This window comes from Bombina bombina, chromosome 3, assembly GCF_027579735.1.
Source record: "Bombina bombina isolate aBomBom1 chromosome 3, aBomBom1.pri, whole genome shotgun sequence".
NCBI lineage: Eukaryota > Metazoa > Chordata > Amphibia > Anura > Bombinatoridae > Bombina > Bombina bombina.
Window position 1 is genome coordinate 1,247,904,752 of NC_069501.1, and position 18,673 is coordinate 1,247,923,424.

General features: G+C 34.8%; 1 protein-coding gene across 2 annotated transcripts in view; it reads right to left on the reverse strand.

Moving 5' to 3' along the window:
- Nucleotides 1–2,044: 2,044 nt before the first annotated feature.
- The window catches only part of ARRB1 (arrestin beta 1), a 621,679-nt gene continuing 605,050 nt past the window's right edge, over nt 2,045–18,673 (reverse strand). For both annotated transcript variants that reach the window (XM_053708767.1, XM_053708768.1), the window contains exons 14-15: nt 6,660–6,711; nt 2,045–2,822 (exon numbers count right to left, since the gene is read on the reverse strand). In XM_053708767.1, coding sequence (XP_053564742.1) covers nt 2,711–2,822; nt 6,660–6,711 — 164 coding nt within the window. In that variant the 3' untranslated portion in view covers nt 2,045–2,710. The remainder of the gene's footprint in view (nt 2,823–6,659; nt 6,712–18,673) is intronic.

An 18,673-nucleotide genomic window follows, 5' to 3' on the forward strand; every position in this document is an offset into this window, starting at 1 on the left:
TCTATTTCTGCAATATAGGAATTGATAGGTGTATAAAGCTTTAATGTATAAAATGGATTTATATAAAATACATGAACTATAATGTCCCCTTAATAACCAGTCTCTGTCAGCAGAGTAGGAATTGTGTTCATGTTCACTAATATTTAGTTACGTTAATATAATTTATTCTTGGTTAGTTATTTTTTTCCCCCTTACTACAACTTTATATTTTTTATATTATTGATATGACAGAATTATTATTTATTTTATTTTAATTTTGTGAAATATTGTTCAATTGTAATACAAAATTTATATTTGGCATTAATATATTAAAAAATGTATATCTGTGGAAAAACAGATATATATATATATATATATATATTTAATAATGTATATATTTAACTGATTAATTACAATAGGATGTAGTTCAATTAATTAAAATACATACATCAGTATATGTTTACAACTATGAAGTGACAGGGTTGTTATTCATAAAAATGTCTAAAAATTTATATTTGAGACAATCTGTCTGTTTTTTGTTTTTTTTGCACAGTTTTAAAAGCTTTGCCATTTTTAGATAATAACATGCTTTGTATTCTTAAAGCAAAAGGGCAAACAAAAAGCATACAGGAATAATGATATTTAGAAGTTTAAGTTGCAAAAATGTAATTTTAATTATTTACATAATTTATGGTCACTTAATAAATGCCATATACATTAGCCTGAAAAATATATACGGATGTGAAGTCTCATTCTATAATTTTATATATTTACATATTAATCATTCTGCTAGCCATTAGCTAAAAGAACATAAAATAATAAAAAAAAAAGACTAAGCAGTGGGAAGAGGGTTTAGTAATTTTCTAAGAATAAAATTTAAATCAAGAAAAAATGAATAATTTTACTTAAAAAGTAGGTTTGTAAACATTATTGTGAGACCATTTTATATATATTTAAATCTTAAAGTATTGATTTCCCCTAAGGTTAGAAGAGCAAGCACCCCGGTTATAGTAAAGAGCAGGGTAGGTTTTCAGTAGTAAAGTTCATTTAAAAAAACACAATGAAAAATTAAAAAAAAAATTGAGTGACCATGCACTTTTGAAATACACATTTATCAGTTTACATTTTAAAAGACTGAAAATTATCTCTAAAAATACAAATATTATTAACCTATTAAATGAGTCATTTCGGGATTACATTTTGTGTACAGAGTCTAACAACATTTGATATAAGTCAGTAAAAAGTAATCTAAACATTGAGCCTGCTTTCCTTATGTCAATGAAATACAAATTATAATTTTTGCTCTATTTGGATTTTTGTGTAAGTATGAACCATTCACAGTGCATTCACTTATCTTGACCAGTCGAGGAAATATTTTCTTTTTTATGACAAATTAACTTGTTTTCCCCAGGTTAAAAGACACTGCTACTTATATTAAACCAGTAAATGTTTGTAGTGGTAATTTAGATTGCTCAAAATGTTAATAGAAATAATGAGACTTGAATGTTCATTTAATCAGAACAAGACCAACAAAGAATATATATATATATATATATATATATATATATATTATTTTTTTTTAATGTTTCATGTATGTCTGAAATTGTTCAATTGAATCCCACTATAAATTCATTACCTTAGTCTGAATTTTTTTAGACACTTTCTAAACCTTCAAAAGATTTTAAAATGTTCCCTCAAAAATGATCTGAGAGCAGGTATGGTAGCTATTTTGGTGTAATATGAGGCATACCTGAAATATACCAGGAGCTTTATTAAAAAAAATCCACTGGTGTATTCTTCATATGCCAAACAGGTTTCTACTTGAAAGCATTTGCAGAAAAAAAAACTTTTTTTGTGTTCCTTCTGTAATTAAACATTGTGGAATGCGTATTGGTCACAACAAGGTTCACCAGGATCAAGGTGATTTTTTGGATATTTATATTGGCAGTAATTTGATAAATTCTGAAAGCCAAAAATGAATACACTAGTTTTTGTAAAATAGTTAGTGTGTTTAAAACAGAAGAGCGGCCTTTTTAAGAGGTTTAAAATAGATAATACTCAAAGACATATTTACAAATTTAATGAAAAAGGATACAGCCAGTCTTGGTTTACTTTGAGATACTAAGATCTTCAGTAACTAAAGGATTTTTTTTTTTATTACAAGACATTATGTTAGCCTCTACCAACACTAAAGGGAGGATATATTATGATATTGATCGATACAAAGCTTGTCTACTGTTTTTTTGTCTTTGTTTAAAATCATCAGCTCTTCCAAAGCATCTCTAGAACCAAGGACCAGCTCTGCAAATTTTAAAGCAACACATTTTAGTACATTAGTTTTTTTTTGCTTAAAAATACATTTTCATTTTGATTTCAGAAACCATTGAAGCTATTTCATTTGCCATCTCACTTTACAGTAACAGATATTCTTATCTTTCTACTGTAATTATATAAAATGCGTAAAAGACTCAGTTAATACAAAAGTGCTACAAGAACTCCTTACGTAATTTGATGCACAAACCATGATTGTACTCTTTAATCCTAAAAAATTAGTTTTAGATTGTGTAGCTGGAACTGAAGATACGTAGCAAGATGCAGAGTGACAATTATGGCACAGCAGTAAGATTATAATGGCTGCCGGAATCTGGAATTATCAGAAGGCCCTTTAAAGAAGATATAAAGATGCCGTGATCCACAAGTTTACATGGTGATATTTCAGGTGAAGAACAGTTTATCTGTCATTCATCGGAGGAGAGTTAGTCCCTTCTTCCTCCTCTTCCTTGTCGTCTTTCATCCCTTGCAGTCTCTGACGGGCAAAGTCTTCAAAGACAATGTCATCGTCGCTTATGTAAAATAAGAAGAACATAATTATAATGATGCCAACAAATATGAATTTAAAAACTCTTTCAAACGCAGTGAACAGGATTTATGTTTATAATAAAAAATGCCATTGTACTTAAAATGTTCTCCCCTTTAATGTGTTCCCAATTGTCAATTTTACCTGGTGAAGCTTAATTAATTATTTGCAAACAGTTCCTTTACATTTATTTTGGAATTTGACATAGCTGATTTTGCCCATATAAACCACCACTTACACTGAAAATATGAATAACGAACAAATTCTCTGTAGAAAAAAAGACAATAGCACTAAATCTTCCAGTGGGGAGTAGGAGAGAGACAGAGTTTTTTGTATGTTAAATAACTGGTTGAGATCAGTCATGTTTAGTCATAGATAACATTAGCAGGTCTGTTATACCTACAGGCTCAGCCCATTTTTATGGGCACATCCTTGAGAAAAACAGGTCATGGTTTTAATGAGGAAAAACAGCTATTTTAAATAAAGAAATAAACACGAAGGAACACTTTCCCACTCATTTAATACTCTACAGTAGGTATAACAAGTTATTTGGAACAGATTACATGGGGAATACATTTTATAGTACATTGTCCCTTAAAGTGTTCAAAGGATGAGTAGAATAAACAAAAAGTATGAATTGTAGCTCCCTAATGTGCAGAGTAAAATTAGAGATCACTCATCAAATACTTACACAAATAAACATTATGCACAGAAACCGTATATTGACATATATTTTCTGCTAAAAGAAGCAAAAACCAGAAAAGACAATTTTGGCATAAAATAAATATTATTACTTTATGAATTTTACTTTCAGAATATTACAAATTTAGGTTACTTTGAATTCACAATAAAGAAATATGTGATAACCCATTTAGAATTAGCCTTGTAAATCAAACTGCAGAAGTAAGCACAATATGGCACCAACACAGGCCTAGATTACAAGTGGAGCACAAAAATAGCAGCGTTATTGAGTGCAAACACAGATCAAGTTGTCAATGGCATTCTTACTCTTTCCCTCATATTAAAGGCTAAGGGTAAAAGGTTTGCAATCGAGCAAAAGCCTTGGGTGCGCTAACATCTGGAGATCCAATAGCCCCGCTAACTCCATTTCCCCATAGACTTCTATAGGAAGTGCTACAAAAGCCTGGTACATTACCAGTTATACATAACTATCTGACATTGTGCAACAGACTTTTATATTTATGCACTGGAATTGAAGAGACTGCACTTAAAGGGGCAGTTTTTGAGGTAAAGGCTTCTGGGAGACATATTTTTTGTTATATTTTGCGTTTATTAACAGTGTGCAAACTTATCTAGCTATTCATTTTATATTTTGTTACAGTAATGAACATTTACATTCCCTGCATCCTCTTCAGAACTTTAATTATGACAACGTTATATAATTTATGATCATATTGCGTTGGTCCTGGAATGATGTAACTCAATGATGTCCCATTATATATGACGGTTCATTTTGCACAGATACGTTTTAGACTCCCTTAGGGACAGAACTCCAGGTATGGCTACCAGTTTATAATTATTATTGTTGGGGTACTGTTGCTAAGCAACATACTATGAAGCTGTACAAAACCTTCTAAACCCTACAGCTGAAAACCTGTACAAGCACCAAGAATTGCAGATAACTCTCTATCACTACTATACGGAGTGATCTAATCACTAAAAAAGAACTTCTACCAAAAAATGGTGTAGTTGCTGCATTGGGCCAGATTTCACAAAGTCCAGGCAGACGGGGGAATACATCCTCGCCCCTGTCCACCAGGCATTGCATCTAGTGTGTAGGAATACATTGCCCGCATTTATCATTGCACACTATTACTAGTGTGCAACGCCGCCACCTGCTTACGAGCGGGGGCTGTCAATCTCCCTAGTTAGAAAAGTCTGGAGTGATTGAGATACGCCACACAAAAAGTGGTGAAGTTGGTTAAGAAGCAGCGGTCTGATGATAGTAGCTTCTTAACTCTTGGTATAAGGCAACACTCTGAAGCTTCATAAATAGAGCCCATTGCAAAAACTTGCATATGATGTAGCCCTATATGAATGCCTTCTTGTGTTTCATTTTGCAGTCTGTGCATTTGAAAATCTGCAGGAGCTAATAGGCTAATAGAGAAACATCATTTACTTATTCATTCATTTATATATTTATTTTTTGTTATCTTCCCATTCTTTTTATTCTAAATAGTACATATGTATTGTTGATCTGTTGCAATATATTTGTATTACAATTTTATTTTCTGTAATTACAACCTAAATCAGCGGTTACATTATTTTTATGACTCATTGTTCTGCATTCTAGAATCTTAATATTGTAACATGTTACTAGTGTAAATAGTCTGCCAACCCAGACATGATTTCTACGGATTTATTATTTATTTTTAAATAGTGAAGGTTGTACATACAAGTGTTAGCAACAGTTACACGGTTTAATAGTTGGTTATATCTTTTAGAGAATTGTTACACTATTCCAGTCCTCAGGGTACACAAGCAGGTTACATTTTTAGAATATCTGAACTAGAGCACAGGTTAAATAATCAGCTGATTAGTAACCATGGTTATTAAATGGACATGAAACACAATTTTTTTTTCATTCATCAATTAGATAGAGAATACAATTTTAAACAACATTCCAATTTATGTCTATTATCTAATTTGCTTAATTATTCAGATATTCTTAGTTTAAAAAAATAGCAGAGCACATGGGTGAGCCAAAAACACGGGGCATATATGTGCAGCCACCAATCAGCAGCTTTTGAGCCTATTTAGATATGCTTTTCCACAAATAATATTAAAAGAATGAAGCAAATTAGATAATAAAAGTAAATGGAAAGTTGTTTTGAATTATATGGTCTTTCTAAATCATGAATGAAAAAAAAATAGGTATCATGTCCCTTTAACCTGTTCTCTCCCAAGGTCATCCTAAATATTTGGCCTGTTAGTGTGTCAAGATGACCGGTTTAAATCAAACCAACATAAATATTTTCATAGAGAAGGTGAAGAGTATTTTCCTTCAAATGCCTGCAATATAAAGAACATAACTCTGCAACTCATCTATAAAAATGTGCAGTTGGATCTCTAAAATATATAAGTAACTACTAATAGGGATGGGAAAATGAATGTCAGAACCAATATTCTCCCCAACAACCATTCTGTCTTTTCAGCAAGTTAATGTCTGATAATTACATTTGAATATTGATTCCCATAGAATTACAGTGACACCTTTTATAATCAACAGTTCAATTACTGAGAGTTATAGTCAATAAAGAAAAAAATAAAAAGAAATAACCGATTTAGAAAACACAAGGGAAACCAATAGGTGTCATTTTTAACTAAAGTGAATTTTAAATGCTATTGTCCCTACTTATTTATTTATTTATTTTTATTAACACCAACATCTAAATAACTTCTGTATACTAATGTAGCATATGCAAGGGTTCAATTTAACTGATTCTCAATATGCCTAGTCCTTCTTTACATATTAGGATGCAGTAGTAATTTTATGCCCAAACTGTCTTTTCATATAAGTCATTGTATGTTAAATGATCAGACAACAATGTTTACACATTACTAGACATATTTTGTACAAACAGAAAACACACATCAGTTTAGCACAGGTGCTAATAATATTTAAAAAGCTTACTTGGTTTTTCTTTTCCCTAAGAACATGCAATGAATCGCGAAAGCCATGCAAGAAAGACAGACATATTAGAGATCACATGCATTAATATTACACATTAATATCATACGTGCATCCGTTCTGCATGTGCCAACATAGCATGTTATAGAAAGACAGGCACTTTAAGCTTACTTGGTGTCAAACTCTATGAGATTTGTGTCTATGGGGGCTTCATTCTCTGGAACTAAAAGAAAAGTTATCACCATTAGGTAAACACTGATATATTAATGTAATGTTTAATTAATCACAGAGATAAACAGATGAGTGATTTGCACCGATTGCGCTTTAACCCTCCATCACCAATACTTACCTGCATGAGCTGAGAGTCACATTCATATAACATTTATAAACTAAAAACATTAAAATATATTCCTACTTGTTAGTCAGGGGTCAAAATATTGGCTATTTCTTTCATGTAATTAGCAAGAGTCCATGAGCTAGTGACGTATGGGATATACATTCCTACCAGGAGGGGCAAAGTTTCCCAAACCTCAAAATGCCTATAAATACACCCCTCACCACACCCACAAATCAGTTTTACAAACTTTGTCTCCTGTGGAGGTGGTGAAGTAAGTTTGTGCTAGATTCTACGTTGATATGCGCTCCGCAGCAGGTTGGAGCTTGGTTTTCCTCTCAGCGTGCAGTGAATGTCAGAGGGATGTGAGGAGAGTATTGCCTATTTGAATTCAATGATCTCCTTCTACGGGGTCTATTTCATAGGTTCTCTGTTATCGGTCGTAGAGATTCATCTCTTACCTCCCTTTTCAGATCGACAATATACTCTTATATATACCATTACCTATACTGATTCTCGTTTCAGTACTGGTTTGGCTTTCTACTACATGTAGATGAGTGTCCTGGGGTAAGTAAGTCTTATTTTCTGTGACACTCTAAGCTATGGTTGGGCACTTTTATATAAAGTTCTAAATATTTGTGTTTAAACATTTATTTGCCTTGATTCAGGATGTTCAACGTTCCTTATTTTCAGACAGTCAGTTTCATATTTGGGATAATGCATATGAATAATTCAATTTTTTCTTACCTTAAAATTTGACTTTTTTTCCTGTGGGCTGTTAGGCTCGCGGGGGCTGAAAATGCTTCATTTTTTTGCGTCATTCTTGGCACGGACTTTCTTGGCGCAAGAATTTTCTTGTCATTTCCAGCGTCATACGTGTCGCCGGAAGTTGCGTCATTTTTTTGACGTTTTTGCGCCAAAAAATGTCGGCGTTACCGGATGTGGCACCATTTTTGGTGCCAAAAGCATTTAGGCGCCAAATAATGTGGGTGGCGTTTTTGGCGCTAAAAAATTTGAGCGTCATTGTTGTCTCCACAATATTTAAGTCTCATTATTTATTGCTTCTGGTTGCTAGAAGCTTGTTCATTGGCATTTTTTTTCCCATTCCTGAAACTGTCATTTAAGGAATTTGATCAATTTTGCTTTATATCTTGTTTTTTCTATTACATATTGCAAGATGTCTCAGATTGACTCTGAATCAGAAGCCACTTCTGGAAAAACGCTTAACTGAGTTTCAGTTCTACCAAAGCTAAGTTCATTTATTTTAAATGTTATAAATGTTTATCTTTAGCTATGGTTTGTAATAAGTTATTATGTTATACTTTTACATGCGGAATCCATTAGTATTTATGCTTTATATATTTCCTTTCTTACAAGAAATATTTAGAAGATTTATAAGAAATATTTTTCTGATTCTATTTTAAAGGTTTTGTCTGACTTCGTGCTTTCTAATAAAATTTTTAGGTCTTTTTTCAATTCTTTTTTAATTATTGAAGTTTCAAATGACCAACAACATACTGATTTATCCTTCTCTGATGATGTTTTTTTCTCTTTCAGAAATTTTCTTCATCAGATATTGACACTAACAAATCTACTTTTTTATTTTTCTATTATTAAAGTACATTTGTTCTTTGTTGAAAAGGTGTTGATTATTTTGGATATTAAGGTCACTAGTTCTTTAAGACTAGCTGACGTTATTTCTGCCTATTTATTTCTTCTGTGTTTTCAGAGGTTTTCTTTCCAATTCCCCATACTAGGGAATGGAATAGGCTGAGAATTTTCTTTTCAAAGGTTTTAAACTATATTCTTTGCCAGCAGTTAAACTCAATTTGGAGGGTTCTCCAATTTATTGGGGCTATCTCTAATTCTACTAATTATGCTATTGTTTCTATAGCAAAATAGTATTTATTTTCCTTTAGATAGTTGTATCTTATTTATGGAAAATTATTGAGTTTCAGGTACTTTTCTTGGTCCTGTGATTTATTTGGATATTGCAATTGCTTCATTTTCTCTGTTTACTTTAAGATCAAGTATCAGATTATGATTTATTTTAGCATTGTTAAAGGGACAACATTTACTAGACTAGGTGCTGTTGCATTTGTCTTGTTGTTTTGCATTTATTGATTATGCAAGTCCACTGTATTGGCTGGTCCTTTAAACTGGACTATCATGCTAATAATTTCATTTGTGTCTTCATTTTATTGAATATTTTCGCAAATGAGGGTTAATCTATGTCTTTAGCTTTTTTAGCTAGAAGAATTTTGTGATTTTTAAAAAAAAAACTAAAAAAAACCCCATATTTCTTTTGTTCTAAGATAATCAATTATTTGTTTTATAATTGGATTCAATTCTTAACTGTTACTCTGGGCTTCAAGATTGAGTTCTAAGACTAAAACTTTAAGCTTATACTGGTTTGGTTGTTCTTATTAAGGAACGAATTCCTGAGTTCTTTCCCAAGTAACATGTCTATAATTGGAGTTCGAAATCAGCTCCCTAATATTGCGATGTACGTGCCGTATTCCAGCTTGGCTGGTAAGGGGCAGGTTAAGGCTTCTTTGAAATTTATTTTGTCCAAATTTCTTTGATTTTATTCCAGTAAGGCTAACACTTTCTTTAACTGTGTTTCTGTCCTATATATTTTGGGTACTGTTGAAGCATGGCTGGGCACCCATGGGGTTCAAGCGCTGCTCAGACCTGGAATCTTCTGGGGTATTTCTTCCAGTTCCTTTTGAGGAACCGGGTTTTGGAGTTTTATTCAAACTATTTTGCCTTTTTATGGTCATTGATAGCATTATTTGTTTTCATTAGATACAATAAATGCATATTTTCATTTTTCTGTTTTCATTCAGATTATTTTCTGAGGATGCGGAATCTCATATGATTTACTTACTCTTCAGGACATAGTTAGAAGATCTTTTTTTCAAAAGCTCTTGATTCCTCACACAAGGGTCACCTTTTTTAGGTTTCCAGATAGTTTGTGTCACTGTCCTTGTCTCTATCAGACAAGGGATAATTTTATTGGGTTCCGTCTATCGGTTGCTTTAGTCTCTATTATTTCCTTCAGTTGCTATATATGCATAGAAGTTTTAGGTCTTATGGCCACAGCATTGGATTCAATTCCCTTTGCTCATTTTCACTAGAAAGAACCTTTCCAGTCTTTTATAAGTGTTGTTTCTTCAAGAACATGGTTGGAGGATCAATTTACCAAAAAGTTTGTTTGATTCCTCAGACAAGGGTAACCTTTTTAGGTTTCCTGATAGATTCAGTGTCCTTGATTCTGTCTCTGACGGACAAGAGGCGTCTGAAATTGGTTTCAGCTTGTCGAAACCTTCAGTCTCAATCTTTCCCTTCGGTAGCCTTATGCATGGAAATTCTAGGTCTTATGACTGCTGCATTGGACGCAATCCCCTTTGCTCGTTTTCACATGCGACCTCTTCAGCTCTGTATGCTGAACCAGTGGTGCAGGTATTATACAAAGATATCTCAATTAATATCTTTAAAACAGATTGTTCGACACTCTCTGACGTGGTGGACAGACCACCATCGTTTAATTCAGGGGGCTTCTTTTGTTCTTCCAACCTAGACTGTGATTTCAACAGATGCAAGTCTGACAGGTTGGGGAGCTGTATGGGGGTTTCTGACAGCACAAGGGGTTTGGGAATCTCAGGAGGCGAGATTACCAATCAACATTTTGGAACTCCGTGCAATTTTCAGAGCTCTTAAGTCGTGGCCTCTTCTAAAGAGAGAGTCGTTCATTTGTTTCCAGACGGACAATGTCACAACCGTGGCATATGTCAATCATCAAGGAGGAACTCACAGTCCTCTGACTATGAAATAAGTCTCTTGAATACTTGTATGGGCGGAATCCAGCTCCTGTCTAATTTCTGCAGTTCATATCCCAGGTATAGACAATTGGGAAGCGGATTATCTCAGTCGCCAAACGCTACATCCGGGCGAATGGTTTCTTCACCCAGAGGTATTTCTTCAGATTGTTCAAATATGGGGACTTCCAGAAATAGATTTGATGGCTTCTCATCTAAACAAGAAGCTTCCCAGGTATTTGTCCAGATCCAGGGATCCTCAGGCGGAAGCAGTGGATGCATTGTCACTTTCTTGGAAGTATCATCCTGCTTATATCTTTCCGCCTCTAGTTCTTTTTCCAAGATTCTAAAGGAGCGTTCATTTATTCTGCTGGTGGCTCCAGCATGGCCTCTCAGGTTTTGGTATGCGGATCTTGTCCGGATGGCCACTTGCCAACCGTGGACTCTTCCGTTAAGACCAGACCTTCTATCGCAAGGTCCTTTTTTCCATCAGGTTTCTCAAATCCTTAAATTCGAAGGTATGGAGATTGAACGCTTGATTCTCAGTCATAGAGGTTTCTCTGACTCTGTGATTAATACTATGTTACAGGCTCGTAAAACTGTATCTAGGAAGATATATTATCGAGTCTGGAAGATTTACATTTCTTGGTGTTTTTCTCATTATTTTTTCTTGGCATTCTTTTAGAATTCCTAGAATTTTACAGTTTCTTCAGGATGGTTTGGATAAGGTTTGTCTGCAAGTTCCTTGAAAGGTCAAATCTCTGCTCTTTCTGTTCTTTTTCACAGAAAGATTGCTAGTCTTCCTGATATTCATTGTTTTGTACAAGCTTTGGCTCGTATAAAACCTGTTATTAAGTCAATTTCTCCTCCTTGGAGTTTAAATTTGGTTCTGGGGGCTCTTCAAGCTCCTCCGTTTGAACCTATGCATTCACTGGAAATTAAATTACTTTCTTGGAAAGTTTTGTTTCTTTTGGCCATCTCTTCTGCTAGAAGAGTTTCTGAATTATCTGCTCTTTCTTGTGAGTCTCCTTTTTACCTAAGGTTGTGAATTCTAACAACATTAGTAGAGAAATTGTGGTTTCTTCATTGTGTCCTAATCCTCAGAATTCTAAGGAAAAGTCGTTGCATTCTTTGGATGTAGTTAGAGCTTTGAAATATTATGTTGAAGCTACTAAGGATTTCCGAAAGACTTCTAGTCTATTTGTTATCTTTTCCGGTTCTAGGAAAGGTCAGAAGGCTTCGGCCATTTCTTTGGCATCATGGTTAAAATCTTTGTTTCATCATGCCTATGTCGAGTCAGGTAAAACTCCACCTCAAAGGATTACAGCTCATTCTACTAGGTCAGTTTCTACTTCCTGGGCGTATAGGAATGAAGCTTCAGTTGATCAGATTTGCAAAGCAGCCACTTGGTCTTCTTTGCATACTTTTACTAAATTCTACCATTTTGATGTGTTTTCTTCTTCTGAAGCAGTTTTTGGTAGAAAAGTACTTCAGGCAGCTGTTTCAGTTTGATTCGTCTGCTTATAATTTCAGTTTTTTTCATTATAAGATTGAAACTTTATTTTGGGTGTGGATTTTTTTCTTTATTTTATCCCTCCCTCTCTAGTGACTCTTGCGTGGAAGATCCACATCTTGGGTAGTCATTATCCCATACGTCACTAGCTCATGGACTCTTGCTAATTACATGAAAGAAAACATAATTTATGTAAGAATTTACCTGATAAATTAATTTCTTTCATATTAGCAAGAGTCCATGAGGCCCACCCTTTTTTTGTGGTGGTTATGATTTTTTTGTATAAAGCAAAATTATTCCAATTCCTTATTTTTTATGCTTTCGCACTTTTTTCTTATCACCCCACTTCTTGGCTATACGTTAAACTGATTTGTGGGTGTGGTGAGGGGTGTATTTATAGGCATTTTGAGGTTTGGGAAACTTTGCCCCTCCTGGTAGGATTGTATATCCCATACGTCACTAGCTCATGGACTCTTGCTAATATGAAAGAAATGAATTTATCAGGTAGGTTCTTACATAAATTATGTTTTTCCATCTAAATTCACCAGAATAAATTTCGTAGACTGCAATGAACTTGTGATTTTGAATAAAAAAAAAGCTTTGGGATGAATCTCACTGTGATGGTGAGTTGTAAGAATAAGACTATACAAATTAATAGTATTTTAAGGGACATGAAACCCATTTTTTTTCTTTCATGATTCAGATAGATAATACAATTTTAAAAATGTTTCCAATTTACTTCTATTATCACATTTGCTTCGTTCCTGTTATTCTTTGTTGAAGAGATATCTAGATAAGTAGTTTGCATATGTCTGAGGCACTAAATGAAAGGAAAATGTACTGCCACCTAGTGCTCTTTTTATTGTATAACATTGTTGCTAAACTGCTGCCATATAGTGCTGCAGAAATGTGAACTCTTCTCAACTTATCTTCCTGCTTTTTCAACAAAGGATAGCAAAAAAAACAAAGTAAATGTGATAACGTAAATTGGAAAGTTGTTTAAAATTGTATATTCTATCTGAATCGTGAAATACACATTTTGGGTGTTAAGTCCCATTAAAGAAGACAGTAAATACCTTGTAGTTCCAATATTTCTCTGCAGTCTTCCAATAGGTTAACATATCACATACCTTTTTGTTTTGTTTTTTTTTACTCTGCATAACGACACATTTTATTTTATAATCTCTGACTGTTTAATGCCCCCTTAAAGGGACACTGAACCCACATTTTTTTCTTTTGTGATTCAGATAGAGCATGCAATTTTAAGCAACTTTCTGATTTACTCCTATTATCAATTTCTCTTCATTCTCTTGCTATCTTTATTTGAAAAAGAAGGCATCTAAGCTTTTTTATTAGTTCGGTACTCTGGACAGCACTTTTTTATTGGTGGATGAATTAATCATCCAATAAAAAAGTGCTGTGTATATATATATATATATATATATATATATATATATATATATATATAGAGAGAGAGAGAGAGAGAGAGAGAGAGAAAGAGAGAGAGAGAGAGAGAGAGAGAGAGAGAGAGAGAGAAAGAGAGAGAGAGAGAGAGAGAGAGAAAGAGAGAGAGAGAGAGAGAGAGAGAGAGAGAGAGAAAGAGAGAGAGAGAGAAAGAGAGAGAGAGGGAGAGAGAGAAAGAGAGAGAGAAAGAGAGAGAGAGAGAGAGAGAGAGAGAGAGAGAGAGAGAGAGAGAGAGAGAGATAGTATACAACAGAAGTGAGTACCCCCCAGTGCAATATCACTTAAATGTCAAACGATTCAAAATTGTATAACCTAACAGTTACTGCATTACGTTTTACGTTTTACAGTAGGGTATTTCTTATGTAAAATTAAAAACTAACAGTTTAAATTTACTTTATTAAAAAATACCGGCTCCAAGCAGGAAATCAGTGCAACAAAAGTTTCATTACTGAGATTGAAATCTTTTATTTTTTTCAATACTTTTCATGTCTACCTTTATTTTTGATGACAGACTCACTCCTCCTTGGCATGGAGGAAACCAGTGTCGTACAATTTTCTGGAGAGATGTTCTGCCCTTCTTCAGAGATAATTTTTTTCTGCTGCTCTTTGCTGGAGGGGTTGTGTTGCTCTAACATTCTCTTTAAAATACCCCAAAGGTGTTCTACTGGATTCAAGTCAGGTGACTTACTTGGCCAGGTCATAGTTTTCACTTATTTCTCCTTTAGAAACTCCTTTGTGAATTAGGCAGTGTGCTTTGGATTGTTATCATGCTGGAATATTCATCCTCTGCCAAACTTCTTGAGACTGGGCGGGCCTAGTTATCAACGTGTCTACTTTTCCTGCCTTCGCGGGCCCAATACGCCCGCCTAAGCTCGCCTCACATCGCCGCCGCGGACCTGCAAAAATTCGCCTAAGTTATCAAAAAAGCTGTCAAAAAGCCGCGCACCAAGTACGGGGCGATGAGCCACGGACTGTGAGAGTTATCACTCATCCTATCTCGTTGCTCTTTGGCTTTTTTACAGCTTTCTTGCTAGCCTGTCACTAAGCAACCTCCCTAAACTACACTGTTCTACCCCCTATACCGGCGCCCCCGGAGCCCCCCGCAACTAACCCCTAAACCGCCGCTCCTAGACCCCGCTGCAACTCTTATAAATGTATTAACCCCTAAACCGCCGCTCCCGGACACCGCCGCAACCTACATTATACCTAGTAACCCCTATCCTGCCCCCCCTATACCGTTGCCCTCTATAATAAACTTATTAAACCCTATCCTGCTGATCCCGCACCTCGCCGCAACTAAATAAATAGTTTAACCCCTAAACCGCCGCTCCCTGACCCCGTCGCAACCTATATTAAACTTATTAACCCCTAATCTGCCCCCCCTACACCGTCGCCACCTAAAATACATTTATTAACCCCTATCCTGCCCCCCTACACCGCCGCCACTGTAATAAAATTATTAACCCCTAAACCTAAGTCTAACACTAACCCTAACACCCCCTAACTTAAATATTAATTAAATAAATCTAAATAATATTTCTATTATGAACTAAATTAATCCTATTTAAAACTAAATACTTACCTTTAAAATAAACCCTAATATAACTAAAATATAAATAATAATTATATTGTAGCTATCTTAGGATTTATTTTTATTTTACAGGTAACTTTCAATTTATTTTAACTAGCTACAATAGCTATTAAATTGTTATTAACTATTTAATAGCTTACCTAGCTAAAATAAAGAGAAATTAACCTGTAAAATAAAAACTAACCTAAGTTACAATTGCACCTAACACTACACTATACTTTAATAAATTATTCCTATTTAAAACTAAATACTTGCCTGTAAAATAAACCCTAAGATAGCTACAATATACTTAATAATTACATTGTAGCTATCTTAGGATTTATATTTATTTTACAGGTAACTGTATTTATTTTAGCTAGTTAGAATAGTTATTAAATAGTTATTAACTATTTAATAACTACCTAGCTAAAAGAAATACAAAATTACATGTAAAATAAATCCTAACCTAAGTTACAATTAAACCTAACACTACACTATCATTACATTAATTAAATAAATTACCTACAAATAACTACAATTAAATACAATTACATAAACTAACTAAAGTACAAACATTAAAAAAGCTAAGTTGCAAAAAATAAAAAAAATAAGTTACAAACATTTAAAAAATATTACAACAATTTTAAGCTAATTACACCTAAAATAACAAAGCCCCCCAAAATAAAAAAATGCCCTACCCTATTCTAAATTTAAAAAGTTCAAAGCTCTTTTACCTTACCAGCCCTTAAAAGGGCCTTTCGTGGGGCATGCCCCCCGAAAAATTCAGCTCTTTTGCCTGTAAAAGAAAAATACAACCCCCCCCAACATTAAAACCCACCACCCACATACCCCTAATCTAACCCAAACCCCCTTTAAAAAAACCTAGCACTTCCCCCCTGAAGATCATCCTACCTTTAGTCGTCTTCACTCAGCCGAGCCACCGATGGAACTGAAGAGGAGATCTGGAGCGGCAGAAGTCATCATCCAAGGGGCACTGAACAAATCTTCCATCCGATGAAGTGATCCTCGAAGCGGCGCTGAAGAAGTCTTCCATCCGATGAAGTGATCCTCCAAGCGGCGCTGAAGAAGTCTTCCATCCGGGCGATGTCATCTTCCAAGCGGGTTCTTCAATCTTCTTCTTCAGGATCCATCTTCATTCCACCAACGCGGAACATCCTTCTTTCCCGACGGACTACCGACGAATGAAGGCTCCTTTAAGGGACGTCATCCAAGATGGCATCCCTTCAATTCCGATTGGCTGATAGGATTCTATCAGCCATTCGGAATTAAGGTAGGAAAAAATCTGATTGGCTGATTGAATCAGCCAATCATATTGAAGTTCAATCCGATTGGCTGATCCAATCAGCCAATCAGATTGATCTTGCATTCTATTGGCTGATCGGAACAGCCAATAGAATGCGAGCTCAAGACCCCGCTTGGAAGATGACATCGCCCGGATCGAAAACTTCTTCAGCGCCGCTTGGAAGATGACATCGCCTGGATGGAAGACTTCTTCAGCGCCCCCTGGATGATAACTTCATCGGATGGAAGATTTCTTCAGCGCCCCTTGGATGATGACTTCTGCCGCTCCGGATCTCCTCTTCAGTTCCATTGGTGGCTCGGCTGAGTGAAGACGACTAAAGGTAGGATGATCTTCAGGGGGTAGTGTTAGGTTTTTTTAAGGGGGTTTGGGTTAGATTAGGGGTATGTGGGTGGTGGGTTTTAATGTTGGGGGGTTGTATTTTTCTTTTACAGGCAAAAGAGCTGAATTTTTTGGGGCATGCCCCACGAAAGGCCATTTTAAGGGCTGGTAAGGTAAAAGAGCTTTGAATTTTTTTTAATTTAGAATAGGGTAGGGCATTTTTTTATTTTGGGGGGCTTTGTTATTTTATTAGGCGGCTTAGATTAGGTGTAAGTAGCTTAAAATTGTTGTAATATTTTTTAAATGTTTGTAACTTATTTTTTTATTTTTTGTAACTTAGATTTTTTTTAATTTTTTGTACTTTAGTTAGTTTATGTAATTTTATTTAATTGTAGTTATTTGTAGGTAATTTATAATTAATGTAATTATAGTGTAGTGTTAGGTTTAATTGTAACTTAGGTTAGGATTTATTTTACAGGTAATTTTGTATTTCTTTTAGCTAGGTAGTTATTAAATAGTTAATAACTATTTAATAACTATTCTAACTAGCTAAAATAAATACAAAGTTACCTGCAAAATAAATATAAATCCTAAGATAGCTACAATGTAATTATTAATTATATTGTAGCTATCTTAGGGTTTATTTTACAGGTAAGTATTTAGTTTTAAATAGGAATAATTTATTAAAGTAAAGTGTAGTGTTAGGTGTAATTGTAACTTAGGTTAGTTTTTATTTTACAGGTTAATTTCTCTTTATTTTAGCTAGGTAAGCTATTAAATAGTTAATAACTATTTAATAGCTATTGTACCTAGTTAAAATAATTTGAAATTTGCCTGTAAAATAAAAATAAATCCTAAGATAGCTACAATATAATTATTATTTATATTGTAGCTATATTAGGGTTTATTTTAAAGGTAAGTATTTAGTTTTAAATAGGATTAATTTAGTTCATAATAGAAATATTATTTAGATTTATTTAATTAATATTTAAGTTAGGGGGTGTTAGGGTTAGTGTTAGACTTAGGTTTAGGGGTTAATAATTTTATTACAGTGGCGGCGGTGTAGTGGGGGGCAGGATAGGGGTTAATAAATTTATTATAGTGGCGACGGTGTAGTGGGGGGCAAGATAGGGGTTAATAAATTTATTATAGTGGCAACGGTGTAGGAGGGGCAGGATAGGGGTTAATAAATTTATTATAGGTTGCGGCGGGGTCCAGGAGTGGCTGTTTAGGGGTTAATACATATATTATAGTTGCGGCGGGGTCAGGGAGCGGCGGTTTAGGGGTTAATACATATATTATAGTTGCAGCGGGGTCAGGGAGCGGCGGTTTAGGGGTTAACATGTTTATTATAGCTTGCGGTGGGCTCCGGGAGCGGCTGTTTAAGGGGTAATACATTTATTTAGTTGCGGCGGTGTATGGGGCAGATTAGGGGTGTTTAGACTCGGGGTACATGTTAGGGTGTTAGGTGTAGACAGCTCCCATAGAAATCAATGGGATGTCTGGCAGCAGCGAACTTGTACTTTCACTATGGTCAGACTCCCATTGATTCCTATGGGATCCGCCTTCTCCAGGTACGCTGGGCCGGAAAAGTGCTGAGCGTACCTGCTAGTTTTTTGATAACTAGCAAAAGCAGTCAGATTGTGCCGCACTTGTGTGCGGAACATCTGGAGTGACGTAAGAATCGATCTGTGTCGGACTGAGTCCGGCGGATCGAAGCTTACGTCACAAAATTCTACTTTTGCCGGTATCTAGGGCTTGATAACTAAGGCGAATCAGCCTCGCCACAAATACGCTGCGGAATTCCAGCGTATTTGAGGTTGACGGCTTGATAACTAGGC